The 20634-nt window shown below is 32.6% G+C and overlaps 3 protein-coding genes and 1 pseudogene across 17 annotated transcripts in view; 1 reads left to right on the top strand and 3 right to left on the bottom strand.

Moving 5' to 3' along the window:
- The window catches only part of LOC139821146 (aminopeptidase N-like), a 77909-nt gene that overhangs the window by 18276 nt on the left and 38999 nt on the right, over window positions 1-20634 (top strand). The window contains exon 1 of one of the 7 annotated variants that reach the window (XM_071791971.1): window positions 361-500. The exons of 2 other annotated variants lie outside the window; for them this stretch is intronic. The gene's annotated coding sequence lies outside the window, so the exon portion shown is untranslated. Of the gene's footprint in view, window positions 1-360; window positions 501-7061; window positions 7170-20264; window positions 20407-20634 lie in introns of those variants that run through there. 4 more of the 7 variants (XM_071791967.1, XM_071791970.1, XM_071791975.1 and 1 more) reach the window with 4 other exon arrangements.
- Window positions 490-5643, bottom strand: LOC139821143 (odorant receptor 10a-like). Of its 4 annotated transcripts, XR_011734197.1 has the most exons (10): window positions 4988-5643; window positions 4606-4728; window positions 3306-3423; window positions 2849-3110; window positions 2397-2519; window positions 1551-1641; window positions 1350-1483; window positions 1040-1172; window positions 786-890; window positions 490-632 (listed from the first exon to the last, which is right to left on the bottom strand). XR_011734197.1 is itself a non-coding variant. In XM_071791959.1 (9 exons), the coding sequence occupies exons 1-9, from the start codon at window positions 5129-5131 to the stop codon at window positions 885-887; spliced, it is 1134 nt and encodes a 377-aa protein (XP_071648060.1). In that variant the 5' UTR covers window positions 5132-5643; the 3' UTR covers window positions 603-884. The 4 variants fall into 4 exon arrangements, 3 of the variants coding, with proteins under 3 accessions (XP_071648060.1, XP_071648059.1, XP_071648061.1); XM_071791959.1 differs by having other exon boundaries at window positions 603-890; XM_071791958.1 differs by having other exon boundaries at window positions 604-966.
- LOC139821140 (uncharacterized) lies at window positions 5760-10829 on the bottom strand. 6 transcript variants are annotated; one of them, XM_071791948.1, is made up of 10 exons: window positions 10357-10829; window positions 9963-10085; window positions 9351-9468; window positions 8557-8818; window positions 8095-8214; window positions 7160-7250; window positions 6951-7090; window positions 6281-6413; window positions 6017-6168; window positions 5760-5873 (listed from the first exon to the last, which is right to left on the bottom strand). In XM_071791948.1, exons 1-9 carry the CDS (start codon window positions 10498-10500, stop codon window positions 6046-6048), a joined length of 1254 nt encoding a protein of 417 aa, XP_071648049.1. In that variant the 5' UTR covers window positions 10501-10829; the 3' UTR covers window positions 5760-5873; window positions 6017-6045. The 6 variants fall into 6 exon arrangements, 5 of the variants coding, with proteins under 5 accessions (XP_071648049.1, XP_071648048.1, XP_071648050.1 ...); XR_011734192.1 differs by having other exon boundaries at window positions 6017-6413; window positions 10357-10822; XM_071791947.1 differs by lacking the exon at window positions 5760-5873 and having other exon boundaries at window positions 5880-6168; window positions 10357-10826.
- On the bottom strand, window positions 13239-19814 carry LOC139821147 (uncharacterized; annotated as a pseudogene).

Here is a 20634-nt window from a genome sequence, read left to right as displayed (position 1 = left end):
TTTCTTCATCTATTATCTTTATTATAGGTCAAATTTATCGAAACATTGAAGAAAATTGCATGCGTTTAGCGTAGAGGTGCGAATTTTTCAGCAGCGTCGAGGGGATCGATCGGCAGCGCGCGTACAATGTTCGGATAATAGCGTGGGAAACATCCGGTGGTTCGCCAACAAAAATTGTCTTCAAGCAGTTTTCCATCTATCGTGTTAATTTTTCTCGCACGCGCGGTTATTACGCTGCGACATCGCAAATATTTTTCGATTATTCAGAGGCAAAGGGAGCGAATAATGAGTATAAAGGAAGACTAAGGTTAAATACAATATTCGAGCCGTCCCTCTTGCACAGTGTATAACAAACGACGACGGCCAAATCGTTGAGATACATTTCTCTTATAGAAAATATTTGAGAAATATTTTTTAATTTTAACGGCATTTTAATTTTACGACCTTTCAAATATTTCATTACAAGTATTTTAAAAAAAGAATTTCTGGGCATGCTACAGGTATGTAGATATATAGAAGTAGATATTTAGTATTGATATACACAGATATTTATTTTTAGATAAAATATAATAAATTGACATTTTGTGCGTAAGTCAAATAAACTTTAAAATCATCCGTCAGCTGATCTCTCACTAAAAAATAAAAGTTATTAAAAAAAATTGTAACACAAAATTGTCCTAAATTTTCCAAAGTATATTCTGTTCTTTTTAAAGTATTCACATATGCTTTGTGAGTTGTTTTACTTTTTTTATTACATCACGCGTTTATTCTGCGAATTTACTTACCTATAACACCAAAAGATTCCTGTGTTTACAAAGAATTTTCGATATGATCGTAAGAAGAAGATTAGTGCATGTGTAACATTCCCGTGAATGTTTTCTGCGCTACTTCTACAATTACAATTTGACAGAAACACTTTCAGAATTGTCTCATGAACATGCAATAGGAGATCGTTGTCTGAAGTATCTTTGAAAGATACATGTATTTTTTATTCGTCGTTTGTTATGATTCGCGCTGAATACGCGTACTTCTTTCTTACCATTCCGAAATTCTGCAAAGACATCACGTAAAATTTACAGCCGGTCAAGATGAGCGGACGATAACGTCGCATCATTATTATTAACAATGCCTTCTGCTTTGGAACAACTGTATTGTTCCATGCACAATTGAATCTGCAGAGGTAAAGTTTTTTTTTTAATTTGGAAACAATCAAGTTCGGGAATTATAAAGTAAAGAGTAAATGACATGTGTAATATTTCTCTCTCTCTCTCTCTCTCTCTCTCTCTCTCTCTCTCTCTCTCTTGCACATATATTTTTCAAGTATATTATTAAAGTAATATTATACTCACATTTTCTCACATACACTTGAACTCGAATCCCTGATTCTTTGTCCCATATAACAAGACATGAACATATAACATAGACCTACAATGGAAACACTGATAGATCTAAAAGCTCGTTCGAAATTGGAGAAAGTTAACATCTGAAAGACTTTGTTTTAACGGTTCGACAATACTTGGCGACGTTCGACATTTCCACAATGAGCATACCTGGATTAGTGTCAGACTCATCATAATTATGTGTCCTATGAGATCTATTAGAAACTGTATTGTGTTACAAGTCTCGATAATATCAACGAATCTTGTAAGATAAAAAATGTCATATGTATTAAAGTAATAAGGCGAAGAATATTTTTTGCATGTAAAGTAATTAATATGTGTGTTAACGTATATTTATAATTGGGAATATAGCGGTGGTCAGTTTTGTAATAATAAGATTATTTTTGCCGATAAAGAAATAATAAAATTTAAGTAAAATTCAAACAAAGGGCTTGCGAACTAGCTAGATGTTTGTGCTACCATAATATATTTCGAACAATAAAAATAATAACAAACGTTTCGGCCATAACTATGGCCTTCTTCAGTGTACACACAATGACATCGTTAAATATAAAACCGAAATAGTCGTTATATGTTAATTGAAATTAAAAATTAAAATTACAAAACCCCCTTACATTTGCATAATTAATAAAATATCCATTACTAATAAAATTTATTTATCAAATATTTATATATTTAGATTGATATGTATTTAGATTGATCTGTGTGTATATTTAATTATATTATTTGATTTAATGCTAACAATTTATCCTTATTTTATATTGTATTTATATTTTTTTAGTTTAATTCTTATAATCCATTCATTTTGAAATTGTATCAGAGTGACGCGTGAAAGGGACACTGTTTAGTTACCACCATTGTTACTTTTCAATTTTCCTTGCAAAGCACAACGTTAATCTGCTTTATTACCCATATTACTCGTGAAAAATAAAATTAATGCTGACTCGTTACATATATCATATTTTAAATGAAAATATAGTAAATAAAAATACGAACTTTATAATGTTGCAATGCTGCTGTACAAAAATGGCTATATTTCCGTAACTTATTTGTGACTTTTGATTTAAATCACATGCCACTTCGTTTTTGACAACGCAAAATAAGCGTTCCGCGCGATACCTGCCGAAATTATTGCCAATGTTACTCTTATCATACAATTGACTTCCACTCGAATGATATTCATCTTGCAATGAGCGAAAGAGAAGACGAAACGACTCTTTATCATTCGCGTGAAAGATGTCGAAAAGAAATAACAAGATAATAAAAAATTTCAATGACATAAGAAAGAAAAATTATTTTTTCTAAATAAAAAACGAGATGCATCTGTCGCGCAAACTCGAAAATTGAGAGACCATTTGAGAGTTAATAGACGCTCCGCTTTCAAGTGATCTAAGAGTCTTCTCTTTCGTAAGTATAGTGGTAAATTGCGCGAGGAGTAAATTTCTTACCCCAACAACTCGCACATTCCACAAACATGTTGCGCGTGAGTCTGAAAAAGACCGGTACAACTGATATAAATTGTAGTTGTGACGAGAAGCACGACGCTTATCTGGGTCCGAACGTGGTAAGAGTACCGCTCATCATCTATAAAGAATTGAATATTAATAGGTTGCCTCTGCGGGCGAGATTCGTTCATAGGCGATATAATGTCGAGAACTTCTGATGAGAACATCCATATAATGTATATCCCTACAAATATGTACGCCGCACCTGAAAAATTCAGTAATTGTAAAATTACTGATATAATTTTTAGCAAGAGCTATGCGCGCGCGCGCACGCGCGTTGTGTGTGTGTGTGTGTGTGTGTGTGTCAGTCTTATACACAGAAATACGGTCTCGATCTCGCAGGCAGAAAGAACCTGTCTTTTTCGTCTATAAACAAAGCTATGTTTAGCGTTTCTCTTACTCAGGCAACAGAGTGTGAACAATCTTGCAGTTTCAGCATGCTCGTGCATAATCTTGGCTTCATCGTGTGTCTTTTGCAACGCCCAGTCTCTCGACATACGCTCGAATAATTCTCTAAACTAAAAGAAAGTAGAGCGATAAATAAATGATCATGTATTTCAAAATAGTAAAAAAATCGATAGACATCTATACGTTATTAAGTCTCATTGATCCGTTAACATAATTGTAATAGGTAATTCTAATTTCAAAAGATTTACGAAAGTAATGTTGCATATTTTGGCTGTGATATAATTTTTCTCTTGTCACGTTTACTTCGTTTTACTTTTATCTCTTATTGCTCATCAAATTATCTATGGCGATGAGTAATAAGGAAGGTAATTGCAAGTCAGTGTCTTAATTGGCGAGGGATTAAGCTAAATAACGTTCCAGAGAGTAAAACAGAGTGAAATGTAGGTATATACCTACAATAGTAATTTTGTTTATTTCTATAATAAAAATGAGTTATCTATCTATCTAAAAACGAGTGACAGCTTAGGTTTTTATGTATTAGAGAAAAATGATACATTCTTTTAAGGGGTCATGCCTAGTTGGAAGGTGAAATTTTCGGGGATTTTTATAAGAAAGTTCAATTTATTTTTTTTTACAACAAAAAGTTGATATTAAAAGTACATATATTGAACAACATTCAGAATTTTTTTCGTTGAAAAATATTGTAAATTAAGGAAGCTATGGCCACTTTAAGGAAACCTGAGGTGTCGTGCGGTGTACACGATAACTCCAAGCCAAATCATCTGAAATCAAAAAACCAAAAAGATTCTGTTAGTATATGAATATATCTTCTTCGTGAACAAAGGATTTTTTTAAAAAATAATTTTTGACAAAATGGCGGTTTTAAAGAAAAGCGCAATTTTTCGGGCTCTTAATTTTTCGTTTTTCTTTAATAAAAAAAAAGTTTTCATTAAAAAAACCCATTGTTCACGAAGAAGATATATTCATATACTAACAGAATCTTTCTGGTTTTTTGATTTCAGATGATTTGGCTTGGAGTTATCGTGTACACCGCATGACACCTCAGGTTTCCTTAAAGTGACCGTAACTTCCTTAATTTACAATATTTTTCAACGAAAAAAATTCTGAATGTTGTTCAATATATGTACTTTTGATATCAACTTTTTGTTGTAAGAAAAAATAAATTAAACTTTCTTATAAAAATCCCCGAAAATTTTACCTTCCAACTAGGCATGACCCCTTAAATTTAAGTTATGAGAAACACAAATTGTTAGAAAATCTATGCAGCTTACTTTGTTCACGTGTATGATACGCGTGTACAAGTTGCTCAGGGCAATCAATACAATTAGAAACGCCGGTATCCAATCCACCATATAGTCCACAGTGATGTCAGATGTAATAAATATGCTATTAATCTAGTAAGATGTTATTAATTAACTCTTAATAAGAACGAAGGAATAATTTCATCAAGAAACAGTTATCCGAGACACGTTCGACTAAATTTCTCTCATGAAGAGCGTTCGTTATAATTTCAATAAAACTGTAATATTTGATTTCTGAGTTTATATTCTTTTTTTTTTTCTAATACCGTGAGAACGTTATTTCCAATCCTCTAGTTCGAAAAATATCTAACATTAAATTGAAAAAAATACTATTTTCTAAAACTGCAAGTACCAGCAAAACTATAGTTATTAGCATGGTGACCGTTAAAACAGCTCTTATTAAACGAGCTCTCCATTTGCTTTGATAAGGACATAGTCCGGTAACCGACAGAAGAAATCGATTCACTTTGTAGTAATGCTCCTCGGGATGTTCCATTTGCTTCGAAAGTTGCCAACAGACTGACAGCAACAGTAGAAGCAACAATTCATCGATTATTATTTCTTACTGCTATAATCTCTAATTTTTTCCGTTAGGTCCACTCGCAACTTTTTTTTATTTATTATTTCTTCATCTATTATCTTTATTATAGGTCAAATTTATCGAAACATTGAAGAAAATTGCATGCGTTTAGCGTAGAGGTGCGAATTTTTCAGCAGCGTCGAGGGGATCGATCGGCAGCGCGCGTACAATGTTCGGATAATAGCGTGGGAAACATCCGGTGGTTCACCAACAAAAATTATCGTCAGGCAGTTTTCTATCTACCGTGTTAATTTTTCTCACATGCTCGATTATTACGCTGCGACATCGCGAATATTTTTCGATTATTCACAGGCAAAGGGAGCGAACGATGAGTAAAGCAAGTCTAAGGTAAAATACAATATCTGCGTCCCTCTTATATGTACAGTGCATAACAAACGACGACCAAATCGTTGAGATATATTTTTCTTATAGAAAATATATGAGAAATATTTTTTAATGTTTTAACAGCAACGTTTCAAATATTTTATTACAAGTACGAGTTATTTATGTGTAACACCATGGGTAAATATACATAAATAAGTATTTATTATTATTATTATTATTATTATTATACAGATATTTACTTCTAGATAATATATAAGAAATTGAATTTTTTTCATGAGACAAATCAACTTTAAAATCATCAGCGAATCTTTCACTGAAATAAGTTATTTCAAAAGAATTGTAACACTTTCTTGAATACTCCAAGAAACATTCTGTTATTATAAAAGTTTTTACACATACTTTGTGAGTTGCTTCACTTTATTAGGTATATCACATTTATTCTGCGTATTTACTTACCTGTAATCCACACCGACAGATTCCTGTTTTTACAAAGAAGAATTTTCGATACGATCGTAAGAAAAAGATTGGTACATGTTTGATATTCCCACGAATGTTTTCTCTACGCTACTTCTATGCTTACAACTTGACAGATACATTTTCAGATTTGTCTGATGAACATGCAATAGGAGATTGCTGTTTGAAGTGTCTTCGAAAGATACATACATTCTTTATTCGTTGGTCGTTATGATTCGAGCCGAATTCGGCGTACTTTTTTCTTACCATTCCGAAATTCTGTAAAGACATCACATAAAGTTTGCAGGCGGTCAAGATAAGCGGATGATAGCGTCGCATCATTATCATTAACAATGCCTTCTGCTCTGAAACAACTGCGTTGTACCATGTAGAATTGAATCTGCAGGAGCATTTTTTTATTATTATTTTGGAAACATTCAAGTTCAGGAATTATAAAATAAAGTAAATGAAATATGTAATATTTCTCTTTCTCTTTCTCGTAAAGTAAAGTAAATGAAATATGTAATATTTCTCTTTCTCTTTCTCTCTTTCTCTCTTTCTCTAATAATAAATAAACATTATTAATATAGCAAGTTAGCGTATTAATGTTTTCCTCTTTTAAAATCATGTCTTTTTTCATTGTAATATCCTATCTACTGCAACGAAATCTATATCCTATCTGATATTTTGTATGTCTCGTAAATTTACATAATGCGTGAATATATAATAATACATTTATCGCACATATTTTTGAGGAAAAAAACGCTGCGCAAATAAGTCCAAAGAAATTTTCTCATTCTTTCAATAAATGTTTCAGTATTTCTCTCTTTGTCTTGGGTAGACAAAAGGTTTGCATTGTCATGTTTCATTATTATTTCGAATATTGCAGTGCAAGATATACTCGTAAATATATTATTAAAGAGACCTATATACTCACATTTTCTCACATATACTCGAACTCATATCCGTGACTCTTTGTCCCATATAACAGGACATGAATGTATAACTCAGTCCTGCAACGGCAACACTGGTAGATCTAAAAGCTCGTTCGAAACCGTTACTGGAGATTGTTAGTACCTGAAAGAATTCGTTTTAACGCTTGGATAATACTTGGAGACGTCCGACACATTTCCGCAATCAACATACCTGGATTAACGTAAGACTCATCAAAATCACTATTCCAGTGAGATCCACTAGAAACTGTACTGTATGACAAGTCTCGATTATATCAACGAATCTTGTAAGGTGTAAAAAAATCACACGTGTTAAAGTAATAAGGCGAAGAATATTTTTTGCATGTAAAATAATTAACAACGTTAACGTACATTTATAATTGGGAATATGGCAGTGGTCAGTTTTGTAATTATCAGATTATTTTGTCGATAAAGAATTAATGAAATCTAAATATAAATCTGTCGATTTATTTATAGAGACGAAATAGGAGAAACATCTATCGAAGCCAATATATAATATTTATATTATCTGATTTAATGCTAATAATTGATTCTTCTTGGTTGAAATCCCATGTAGGGTTTGCCGAGATTGGCAACGTGGCCATTGTATGGTGCGTTATCGCATATCCAAAGTTAGGCGCCTAAATTCGGCCAATATTCGGCCAAAAATCTTGTCGCCAACATTGGTAATTTTAATTTCAAGACCGATATTGGGTCAACATAGACGAACCTACTTTGGCATGCATAAATAAAGCCAGTGTTTGGCCCAAGATTGGTCCATCGAAGAACCAAACTTTGGGCTTATATCGGTTGCCAATTTCGCGCGATAGTTACGCTCCAAGGTTCGGCCACCACTTGGCCAATCATCTTTACTCATATCGGGGTACTGATGTTCCAGATTGGCACGATGTTTGGCCAAGTTGACAACCTTACATGGGATCTATCTATCGTAATCAGAGTGACGCGTGAAGAGGCACTATAATGTAATTACCCAACATTGTTATTTTTCAAATCTTCTTGCAAAGCACAGTGTAAATCTGGTTCGTTATACACATATTACTTGTTGAAAAATATATTAACATGCTGATGCATTAGATATCGTGTATTATATAAAAGAAAAATACAAACTGTATAATGTTGTAATGCAGCCGTATAAAAACGGCTATGTTCCCGTAACTTTGTGACTTTTGAATTAAATCATACGGCGCCTTGTTTTTGACAACGCAAAATAAGCGTTCCGCGCGATTCCTGCCGAAATTATTGCGAACGTTATTCTTATCATATTATTGACGTTCAGTCGAATAATATTTGTCGTGCAATGAGCGGAGGTATAGAGATAAGACGACTGTTTAGCATTTGCGTGAAAGATATCGAAAAAAAGACACAAAATAATAAAACATTTTAAAAATATGAGAAGAAAACTATTTTTTCTAATTGGAAAAGAGAAATATATGTGTCGCACAAACACGAAAACAGATTAGTTTAGATTTAGAGATAATACCGACGCTCTGCTTTTTCAAGTAATCTTACATTAGAGTCATCTGCTCTTTCGCAAATAGTAGTAAATTGCGCGAGGAATAAATTTCTTACCCCATCAACTTGCACATTCCGCAAACGTGTTGCGTGAGAGTCACAAATAGAGTGGAACAGCAGACATAAATTAAAGGCAGGATGATAAATAAAAGACACGTATGGTACCGAACGACGTAAAAATATCTCTCCTCATTGACAATAAGTTGAATATCAACAGGTTGCCTCCGCGGGCGAGATTCGTTCATAGGCGACATAATGTCGAGGACTTCCGGTGTCAACATCCACATGCTGTATATCCCTATGGCTATATACGCCAGGCCTGAAAAATTCGGTAATTGTAAATTTATTAATATAACTTTTAGCATCAGAGCGATACATATGCGTGTGTAAGTTCGAATTGCAATGATATATTAGACATATTAATCTTTTGGTTTTGCAAAAATATCGTATGATTGACTTTGCACCAAATTTTTCAAGAGACAGCAAAGATATTTGTAAAAGCTGCAAGATTAAAACAAACATAAATACCGAAAATATGTCCAAAATAGGACTTAATTTTCACATAAACATTATTTCTGCTATTAATAATGTTTATTTGAAATTAAATCCAAGCTCTGATGGTTTGAAGGCTTGATTTCAGACAATACCTTAATGTGATATAAAAATTGAATTCTAAATAAACTCTAGTAAGAGGTTACACATGATAAATATGTTGAATGCTTATAATGCAATAGCACTATTGTGTTGTGTCTCTTGTCAGTCTTATACACAGAAATGTAATCTTGATCTCGCAAGAAAAAACGCCTGTCTTTTTCTTCTGTAAAAAGAGACAAGTTTAAGGTTTCTCTTACTTAAGTAACGGAGTGTGAATAATCTTGAGGCCTCGGCATGCTCGTGCATAATCCTAGTCTCATCGTGTGTCTTTTGCAACGCCCAGTCTTTCGACATACGCTCGAATAATACTCTAAACTAAAAGAAAGTAGAGCGATAAATAAATGATCATGTATTTCAAAATAGTAAAAGAATCGATAGACATCTAATACATTAAGTCTCATTGATACGTTAACATAATTGTAATAGGTAATTCTAATTTCAAAAAATTTACGAAAGTAATGTTACATATTTTGGCTGTGATATAATTTTTCTCTTGTCACGTTTACTTCGTTTTACTTTTATCTCTTATTGCTTATCAAATTATCTATGGCGATGAGTAATAAAGAAGGTAATTGCAAGTCAGTGTCTTAATTGGCTTAATTGGATTAAGCTAAATAACGTTCCAGAGAGTAAAACAGAGTGAAATGTAGGTATATACAATAGTAATTTTGTCTATTTCTAAAAATGAGTTATCTATCTATTTAAAAATGAGTGACAACTTAGGTTTTTATGTATTAGAAACAAATGATACATTCTATTAAATTTAAGTAATAAGAAACACAAATTGGTAGAGAATCTATGCAGCTTACTTTGTCCACGTGTATGACACGCGTATACAAGTTGCTCAGGCCACCCAATACAATTAGAAACATCGGTATCCAATCCACTATATAATCCATAGTGATGTCAGATGTAATAAATATGCTATTAATCTAGTAAGATGTTATTAACTCTTAATAAGAACGAAGAAATAATTTCATCGAGAAACAGTTATTGGGGACACATTTGCGCGACCAAATTTCTCTCATGAAGAGCAAGAAATTTCTAATTATATTTCGTTATAATTTCGATAAAACTGTAATTTGATTTCTGAGTATATATTCTATTTTTTTTCTAATACTGTGAGAACGTTATTTCTAATCTTCTAGTTTGAAAAATATCTAATATTAAATTGAAAAAATACTATTTTCTAAAACTGCGTACCATCCAAACTATACTTATTAGTAAGGTGACCGTTAAAACAGCTCTTATTAAACGAGCTCTCCGTTTGCTTTGATAAGGACATAGTCCGGTAACCGACAGAAGAAATCGATTCAATTTGTAGTAATGCTCCTCGGGATGTTCCATTTGCTTCAAAAGTTACCAATAGACTGACCGCAGAAGCAAGAGTTCATCGATCATTATTTCACTGCTATATATAATCTTGAATTTTTTCCGTTAGGTCCACTCGGATCTTTTTTTATTTATTATTTCTTCATCTATTATCTTTATTATAGGTTAAATTCATCGAAACATTGAAGAAAATTGCATGCGTTTAGCGTAGAGGTGCGAATTTTTCAACAGCGTCGAGGGGATCGATCGGCAGCGCGCGTACAATGTTCGGATAATAGCGTGGGAAACATCCGGTGGTTCGCCAACAAAAATTATCGTCAGGCAGTTTTCTATCTACCGTGTTAATTTTTCTCACATGCTCGATTATTACGCTGCGACATCGCGAATATTTTTCGATTATTCACAGGCAAAGGGAGCGAACGATGAGTAAAGCAAGTCTAAGGTAAAATAAAATATCTGCGTCCCTCTTATATGTACGTGCATAACAAACGACGACCAAATCGTTGAGATATATTTTTCTTATAGAAAATATGTGAGAAATATTTTTTAATGTTTTTAACAGCCACGTTTCAAATATTTTATCACAAGTATTTCAAACGACCGTGTAACACTATGGGTAAATATACAAAATATATATTTTATTATTAAACAGAATAATTTTCTTTCGCCAGTATATAGAATAACAATTTAAAGTAATTTAAATCGTGAGACTGGCAATATATAACGTCTTTTCGATATGAACATTGAAACTGTGAGCCAGGTTTGTCGGATTCACACAGCACTTTTTCGGATCAATCATCGAGACATTATTAATTTTTACCATGGTTTTGGTCAGTTGATGATAATTTCTAAATTAAATAGTTTTTAAATTTGTAGTAATATTTATTGCAATAAAATTTAAAACTATTTAATTTAGAAATTACATCAACTGACCAAAACCATGGTCAAAATTAATAATGTCTCGATGATTGATCCGAAAAAAGTGCTGTGTGAATCCGACAAACCAAGTTGGCTCACAGTTTTTCAATGTTCATATCGAAAAGACGTTATATATTGCCAGTCACGGTCGATTTAAATTACTTTAATTGTTATTCTATATACTGGCGAAAGAAATTTATTATTCTGTTTATTATACACCGTCGACCTAAAATCGGTGCTCCATCTTATAGTTGTTATTGCGATAAATATTACTACAGCCTCAGTGGTCGAATTGGCAAGACACCCGCACGGTATACGGGAGGTTCCAGGTTCAAACCCTGGCTGGGGTAATATTTTTCGCAATAAAATTTAAAAACTATTTAATTTAGAAATTACATCAACTGACCAAAACCATGGTCAAAATTAATAATGTCTCGATGATTGATCCGAAAAAGTGCTGTGTGAATCCGACAAACCAAGTTGGCTCACAGTTTTTCAATGTTCATATCGAAAAGACGTTATATATTGCCAGTCACGGTCGATTTAAATTACTTTAATTGTTATTCTATATACTGGCGAAAGAAATTTATTATTCTGTTTATTATACACCGTCGACCTAAGAATCGGTGCTCCATCTTATAGTTGTTATTGCGATAAATATTACCACAGCCTCAGTGGTCGAATTGGCACGACACCCGCACGGTATACGGGAGGTTCCAGGTTCAAACCCTGGCTGGGGTAATATTTTTCGCAATAAAAATTAAAACTATTTAATTTAGAAATTACATCAACTGACCAAAACCCATGGTCGAAATTAATAATGTCTCGATGATTGATCCGAAAAAGTGCTGTGTGAATCCGACAAACCAAGTTGGCTCACAGTTTTTCAATGTTCATATCGAAAAGACGTTATATATTGCCAGTCACGGTCGATTTAAATTACTTTAATTGTTATTCTATATACTGGCGAAAGAAATTTATTATTCTGTTTATTATACACCGTCGACCTAAGAATCGGTGCTCCATCTTATAGTTGTTATTGCGATAAATATTACTACAGCCTCAGTGGTCGAATTGGCAAGACACCCGCACGGTATACGGGAGGTTCCAGGTTCAAACCCTGGCTGGGGTAATATTTTTCGCAATAAAAATTAAAACTATTTAATTTAGAAATTACATCAACTGACCAAAACCCATGGTCGAAATTAATAATGTCTCGATGATTGATCCGAAAAAGTGCTGTGTGAATCCGACAAACCAAGTTGGCTCACAGTTTTTCAATGTTTATATCGAAAAGACGTTATATATTGCCAGTCACGGTCGATTTAAATTACTTTAATTATTATTATTATTATTGTACAGATATTTACTTCTAGATAATATATAAAAATTGAATTTTTTCGTGAGACAAATCAACTTTAAAGTCATCAGCGAATCTTTCACTAAAATATAAGTCATTTAAAAAAAATTGTAACATTTTATTGAATACTCCAAGAAACATTCTGTTATTATAAAAGTTGTTACACATGTTTTGCTTTACTTTGATTGTATCACATTTATTTATTTACCTGTAATCCACACCGACAGCTTCCTGTTTTTACAAAGAAGAATTTTCGATATGATTGTAAGAAAAGGATTGGTACATGTTTGATATTCCCACGTGTTGGCTAATGCTGTAGGGCAGTGAATAACTCCGCGCAAAAGATTATGATTAAGATACTGAACTTTATTCTGTAAGATACTTCGAGAACACATATAATATCGTGAATCGTAAGCTTGATTATGGGGAGATAATTGTGTGTGTGTGTGTGTGTGTGTGTGTGTGTGTGCGTGTGTGTGTGTGTGCGTGTGTGTGTGTGTGTGTGTGATAGGTGCGCACGCAGTAAGTCCCCGTGCACGTCACATGTTAGTAACGTCGTTCGTCCATAGATGGCGTCATTGTAGCTTTTGGCTCCTAATTTGAACACCACGAATGTTTTTTCTACGCTACTTCTACGCTTACATCTTGACAGATACATTTTCAAATTTGTCTGAAGAACACGCAATAGGAGATTACTGTTTGAAGTACCTTCGAAAGATACATGCATTCTTTATTCGTTGTTTGTTATGATTCATGCCGAATACGGCGTACTTTTTTCTTACCATTCCAAAATTCTGCAAAGACATCACATAAAATTTACAGGCGGTCAAGATAAGCGGATGATGGCGTCGCATCATTATCATTAACAATGCCTTTTGCTCTGAAACAACTGCGTTGTACCATGTAGAATTAAATCTGCAGGAGCATTTTTTTATTATTATTTTGGAAACATTCAAGTTCGAGAATTATAAAATAAAGTAAATGACATATGTGTAATATCTGTCTCTCTCTCTCTCTCTCTCTCTCTCTCTATATATATATATATATATATATATATATATATATATATATATCTTTCTCTCTTCTCCCTCTAATAATACGTAAATATCTAATATTTAAGTAGTACTTTTATCGAATGTATATTTTTGAGGAAAAAAACGTTGCGTGAATAAGTATAAAGAAATTTTCTTATTCTTTCAATAAATTTTATTTCAATTTTTCTCTCTTCGTCTTGAGTGGACAAAAGGTTTGCATTGTCAAGTTTTATTATTATTTCGAATATTGCAGTGCAAGATATACTCGTAAATATATTATTAAAGAGACCTATATACTCACATTTTCTTACATATACTCGAACTCATATCCGTGATCTTTGTCCCATATAACAAGACATGAATACATAGCTCTGTCCTATAATGGCGACACTGACGGATCTAAACGTTCGTTCGAAATTGTTACTGGAGATTGTTAGTATCTGCAAGATTTCGTTTTTAACGCTTCGATAATACTTGGAGACGTCCGACACATTTCCGCAATCAACATACTTGGATTAACGTAAGACTCATCAAAATCACTATTCCTGTGAGATCCATTAGAAACGGTACTGTGTGACAAGTCTCGATTATATCAACGAATCTTGTAAGGTGAAAAAAAGTCAAACGTGTTAAAGTAATAAGGCGATGAATATTTTTTGCATGTAAAATAATTAATATGTATGTTAACGTACATTTATAATTGGGAATATGGCGGTGGTCTGTTTTGTAATTATAAGATTATTTTTATCGATAGAGAAATAATGAAATCTAAATATAAATCTGTCGATTTATATTCTTAGAGACGAAATAGGAGATATATATATCGAAGCCTGTACAATATTCAGATTCGTCTTTGTGTATATTTGTATTATCTGATTTAATGCTAATAATTGATTCTTCTTGATTGAAATCTATCTATCAATCGTATCAGCGTAATGCGTGAAAGAGGCACTATGTAGTTATCATCATTGTTACTTTTCAAATTTTCTTGCAAAGCACTATGTTAATCTGCTTCGTTACACATATTACTCGTGAAAATAAGTTAATACTGATGGATTAGATATCGTGTATTATATATATAAAATAAAAAACAAACTGTATAACGTTGTTATGCTGCCGCACAAAAACGGCCAAGTTTCCGTAACTTTGCGACTCTTTGAATTAAATCATACGCCGTCTCGTTTTCGGCAACGCAAAATATGCGTTCCGCGCGATTCCTGCCGAAATTATTGCCAACGTTATTCGTATCTACGATTGACGTTCAGTCGAATTATATTTGTCGTGCAATGTGCGGAAGAAGAGATGGGCTTGAATTAAGCATTTTTTATAGCATTTACGTGAAAGATATCGAAAAATAATAATGATATATAATAATAATAATAAATTTAAAAAACATGTAAAAAAACTATTTTTTCTTATTGAAAAAAAAGAAATGTATCTGTCGCATGAACTCGAGAATTGATAGACCAGTTTAGATTTAGAGATAATCTCTCTAGCTCTCTCAGCAGTGCGCGAAGCTCGAGATCTCGGGGTCTTATTCAGTGCGGACTTATCATTAATACACATATACAATCATAGTTTCATCTGCTTATAGAACGCTTGGATCATCCTCCGATGGGTAGATTTTTAAAAATATAACTACTTTAAAATTGTTATAGTGTACGTTAGTTCGCCTTAAGTTAGAGTACTGTTCCATAGTTTGGTCTCCGTATTTTAAATGCCATCAGTTATTGATTGAACGTGTGCAGCACAAATTTCTGCGTATGGCTGCTTATCGGCTGGGTAATCCATGTCAATTACTTGCCATGACTACTGCACTATATTAGATAGATTAAATCTGCTATCGTTAGAAAGTAGGAAATTAACCTTTGACCTTACATTTATTTTTAAGCTTCTCAATCACTCTACTGACTGTCCGGATTTGTTGGAACGTATCTATTTTAACATCCCGACTGAGAGAATTAAGACAGTACTCCATCTTCCACCTCGGATATCACCGTACTTTGTATAACGCAAATTCTTGTGTAAATAGGCTAATAATATCTGCAAGTAATTTCTCCAATAGGGTTGATTTTTTTGGTGGCTCTGTATCAACTTTTAAACAAAAAACTTTCTCGTCTACTCTTGTAACCTGAATGTTCTCCCTATTATGTTGTAAAATTAAATTTTATTTTATTGTTCTTGTTTTTCTTTTTTCTTTGTACGCTAAAGGGTTTATTACCCGTTAATAAATTTAAGTTTATTATTATTATTATTATTATACCGACGCTTCGCTTTCACGTAATCTTAGAGTCATTTGCTCTTTCGCAAATAGTAGTAAATTACGCGAGAAATAAATTTCTTACTCCATCAACTTGCACATTCCGCAAACGTGTTGTGCGAGAGTCACAAATAGAGTGGAACAGCCGACATAAATTAAAAATATCATGGTAAGTACAAGACACGTGTGGTATTGAACGACGTAAAAATATCTCTCCTCATTGACAAAAAATTGAATATCAACAGGTTGCCTCCGCGGGCGAGATTCGTTCATAGGCGACAAAATGTCGAGGACTTCCGGTGTGAACATCCACATGCAGTATATCGCTATGGTTATATACGCCAGGCCTGAAAAATTCGATAATTGTAAATATACTATAATATAATTTTTAGCAACACAGCGAGTGTGTGTGTGTGTGTGTGTGTGTGTGTGTGTGTAAAGGAATTAAATTTGAATAGCAATGACATATTAGACATGTTAATGTCTTGATTTCGCAAAAATATCATATGATTGACTCTCTGCACCGAATTTTTTAGGAAACAGTATAATTGTAAAAGCTGCAAGATTAAAAAAAACAAAAATACCGAAAGTATGTCCAAAGTAGGACTTAATTTTTATTATATATAAACATTATTTTTCCTATTAATTCAAGCTCGATGGTCTAAAGACTCGATTTAATTTAAGATTGTATCAATATGTGATATAAAAATTAAATTCTACTAACAAGGAAACGTTTGGAACTCACCGATTTTTATGGGCTTTGAATATTTATTTTGTAGATTAACGAAAAATAACAAACACGTACGTATTTTTTTTTATCGGCTTAGAGGTGTGTTTAGGGATCGAAATAACTCTTCGAGAGAAATTCTATGTATTTGATTACGAGTGAATATCTCTGAGACCGTGAGGTATATGAAAAATTGTTTTAAACAAGAAAGATTACGGTATTCAGTGATCTCTGTAATCGTGTATTTAGATTTTTTTTAGTGTCATATTTTTGCAAAAATAACATTAAGGAATGGGGAATGTGTATGTTAAAAACATACACATTCATTTCTATTAAAGTAGAGTAACTTTAATCTCGGTTTAACTTACTTTTTATCTCTTTTCTATCCTATATTTAGACCTAGAAAAGATAAAAAGTAATAAAATAAATAAAAAGTAAGTTAACCGAGATTGTTGAAGTTAATCTACAGTGATACAATTGGACATTAATGTCTCAAAACATATCGAAAAAATCAATGTAATTATAATAAATGTTTAGTGAAGATGAAATTATAATTATGAATATCTAAAAGAAATATTGCATGTTGCTCATTAAAAAGGGGTGTACGATAAATATGTTGGATGCTTATAATACAAATCACTATTGTGTTGTGTCTCAGTTTATACACAGAAATTTATTTTGATTTTGCAGACAAAAACGCCTGTCTTTTTCTTCTGTAAAAAAAGACAGGTTTAAGGTTTCTCTTACTTAGGTAACAAGTGTGAATAATCTTGAGGTCTCGGCATGCTCGTGCATAATCTTGGCCTCATCGTGTGTCTTTTGCAACGACCAGTCTTTCGACATACGCTCGAATAATTCTCTAAACTAAAAGAAAGTAGAGTGATAAATAAATGATCATGTATTTCAAAATAGCAAAAGAATCGATAGACATTTATACATTAAATCTCATTGATACGTTAGCATAATTGTAATACGTAATTCTAATTCTAAAAGATTTACGAAAGTAATGTTGCATATTTTGACTGTGATATAATTTTACTTTAGTCACGTTCACTTCGTTTTACGCTCATATGGCGATATGTAATAAGGAAGATAATTGCAAATCCGTGTCTTAATTAGGCTGAATAACGTTCCAGAGAGTAAAACAGAATGTGTAGGGTAGACCGGGGACAAAAGTAACATTTTGAGTTTAAGATTTTATAACAGTTAAAATATAATATCTACTTAAAAAAGACCTGTACCTTTAGATGTAGATTTATTTGACTACAAAATTTTCTTGTGCTGAATTCAGTAATGTAACTGAGGAAAAAAGTTATTATTGTTTAAAGAATATGAGGAATACTGTTACAACCGTCCCAACCCACGGGACAATTGTAACAGCAGAGGGGAACGATTGTACCACATCATCTATAAACAAAATAATGGTTATTTAGTAAGTTTATGTAATCAGTCTTACGAATTTTCTATAAAAATGCAACTTTAATGATAAAATAATTTGTTACATGACAATATCAGTATTTTTACATTATAGCAAACAAAAACAAATAATACTGTTTTCTCAACTGAAAGATTATTTATAATCATATATATTAAAGGGTTAGGTTAAGTTGAAGTTGTCCCCGAGCAACGGGGACAATTGTAACGCTACAACTGTTCTCAGGCATGATGTTACAATTGTCCCCTAATGATATTTTATGATTCGAAGTAAATTTTTACATAAATATCTGGATGAAAGTCAATCGTATTATGCAAATCATCAACATAAATAATCACTAAAACATATAAAAAATAAAACCTTATACCTTCGGCATAAAGAAAGAAAAATATTTCATATTTTATGCACGTAAGAAAACTTACTTCAGGAAGGAAAAAAGTAACTTCTTCTCCTGCACACGTGCACGTTCCGCGAGGGGCGGCAATGAACTAAGGAACAAATGCCGCTCTATCTAGCGGATCTCGCCTCGCGGTCATACACAGTACCTTTTATAGTTTAAAAAATATTCACGATGTTACAACTGTACCCTGTTACTTTTGTCCCCGGTCTACCCTATATACAATGATAATTTTGTCTATTTCGAAAAATGGATTAATATTATCTAAAAATGAGTGTCAGCTTAGGTTTTTATGTATTAGAGACAAATGATACATTCTATTAAATTAAGTAATGAGAAACACAAATCGTTAGAGAATCCAGCGGAGCTTACTTGTCTACGTGTGTGACACGCATGTACAAGTGTCCCAGGACAACCAATACAATTACAAACGCCGGTATCCAATCCACCATATAATCCATAGTAACGTTAGATGTAATAAGTATGCTATTAATCTAGTAAGATGTTATTAACTCTTAATAAGAACGAAGAAATAATTTCATCGAGAAATAATTATCCGAGACACGTTCGATTAAATTTCTCGTGAAGAGTCTTCGTTATAATTTCGATAAAACAGTGATATTTTGGTTTCTGAGTTTATATTCTATTTTTATTCTTACTTTGTCTACGTGTGTGACACGCATGTACAAGTGTCCCAGGACAACCAATACAATTACAAACGCCGGTATCCAATCCACCATATAATCCATAGTAACGTTAGATGTAATAAGTATGCTATTAATCTAGTAAGATGTTATTAACTCTTAATAAGAACGAAGAAATAATTTCATCGAGAAATAATTATCCGAGACACGTTCGATTAAATTTCTCGTGAAGAGTCTTCGTTATAATTTCGATAAAACAGTGATATTTGGTTTCTGAGTTTATATTCTATTTTTATTCTGATACCGTGAGAATGTTATTTCCAATCCCCTAGTTCGAAAAATATCTAACATTAAATTAAAAAGAAAACTATTTTCTTAAACCGTAAGTACCAGCAAACATATACTTATTAGTATGGTGACCGTTAAAACAGCTCTTATTAAACGAGCTCTCCATTTGCTTTGATAAGGACATAGTCCAGTAACCGACAGAAGAAATCGATTCACTTTGTAGTAATACTCCTCGGGATGTTCCATTTGCTTCGAAAGTTGCCAGCAGACTGGACCGTAGAAGCAACAGAGTTCATCGATTATTATTTCTTACTGCTATAATCTCTAATTTTTTCCGTTAGGTCCACTCGCAACTTTTTTTTATTTATTATTTCTTCATCTATTATCTTTATTATAGGTCAAATTTATCGAAACATTGAAGAAAATTGCATGCGTTTAGCGTAGAGGTGCGAATTTTTCAGCAGCGTCGAGGGGATCGATCGGCAGCGCGCGTACAATGTTCGGATAATAGCGTGGGAAACATCCGGTGGTTCGCCAACAAAAATTGTCTTCAAGCTGCAGTTTTACATCTATCGTGTTAATTTTTCTCACACGCGCGATCATTACGCTGCGACATCGCAAATATTTTTCGATTATTCAGAGGCAAAGAGGGCGAATGATGAGTAAAGGAAGTCTAAGGTAAAATTACAATATTCGCGTCCCTCTTATATAGTGCATAACAAACGACGACCAAATCGTCGAGATATATATATTTTTCTTATAGAAAATATGTGAGAAATATTTTTTAATTTTAACGGCAACGTTTCAAATATTTTATTACAAGTATTTTAAACGTGGTATTTCTGTGCAACACTATAGGTAAATATACAGAAATAAATATTTATTATTATTATTATTATTATACACAGATATTTATTTCTAGATAAAATATAAGAAATTGAATTTTTTCGTAAGACAAATCAACTTTAAAGTCATCAGCGAATCTTTCACTGAAATATAAGTCATTTTAAAAAAATTGTAACATTCTATTGAATACTCCAAGAAACATTCTGTTATTATAAAAGTTGTTACACATGTTTTGCTTTA

Source organism: Temnothorax longispinosus, chromosome 10, assembly GCF_030848805.1.
Source record: "Temnothorax longispinosus isolate EJ_2023e chromosome 10, Tlon_JGU_v1, whole genome shotgun sequence".
NCBI lineage: Eukaryota > Metazoa > Arthropoda > Insecta > Hymenoptera > Formicidae > Temnothorax > Temnothorax longispinosus.
Note: the sequence above shows the minus strand (reverse complement) of the source record. Positions and strands in the feature narration are given on the sequence as shown.

Coding starts and splice junctions, on each gene's coding strand:
- LOC139821143 (XM_071791958.1), bottom strand. CDS start 5,131: ATGGAACATCCCGAGGAGCATTACTACAAAGTGAATCGATTTCTTCTG. Junction 4,729..4,987: donor TAATAACTATAGTTTTGCTG/GTACTTGCAGTT, acceptor ACATCTTACTAG/ATTAATAGCATATTTATTAC. Junction 967..1,039: donor CTTTGCAGAATTTCGGAATG/GTAAGAAAGAAG, acceptor TATCTTTCAAAG/ATACTTCAGACAACGATCTC.
- LOC139821140 (XM_071791945.1), bottom strand. CDS start 10,500: ATGGAACATCCCGAGGAGCATTACTACAAATTGAATCGATTTCTTCTG. Junction 8,215..8,556: donor GGAATGTGCAAGTTGATGGG/GTAAGAAATTTA, acceptor TAATTTCGGCAG/GAATCGCGCGGAACGCTTAT. Junction 7,251..8,094: donor CTGCATTACAACATTATACA/GTTTGTATTTTT, acceptor ACACCTTACAAG/ATTCGTTGATATAATCGAGA.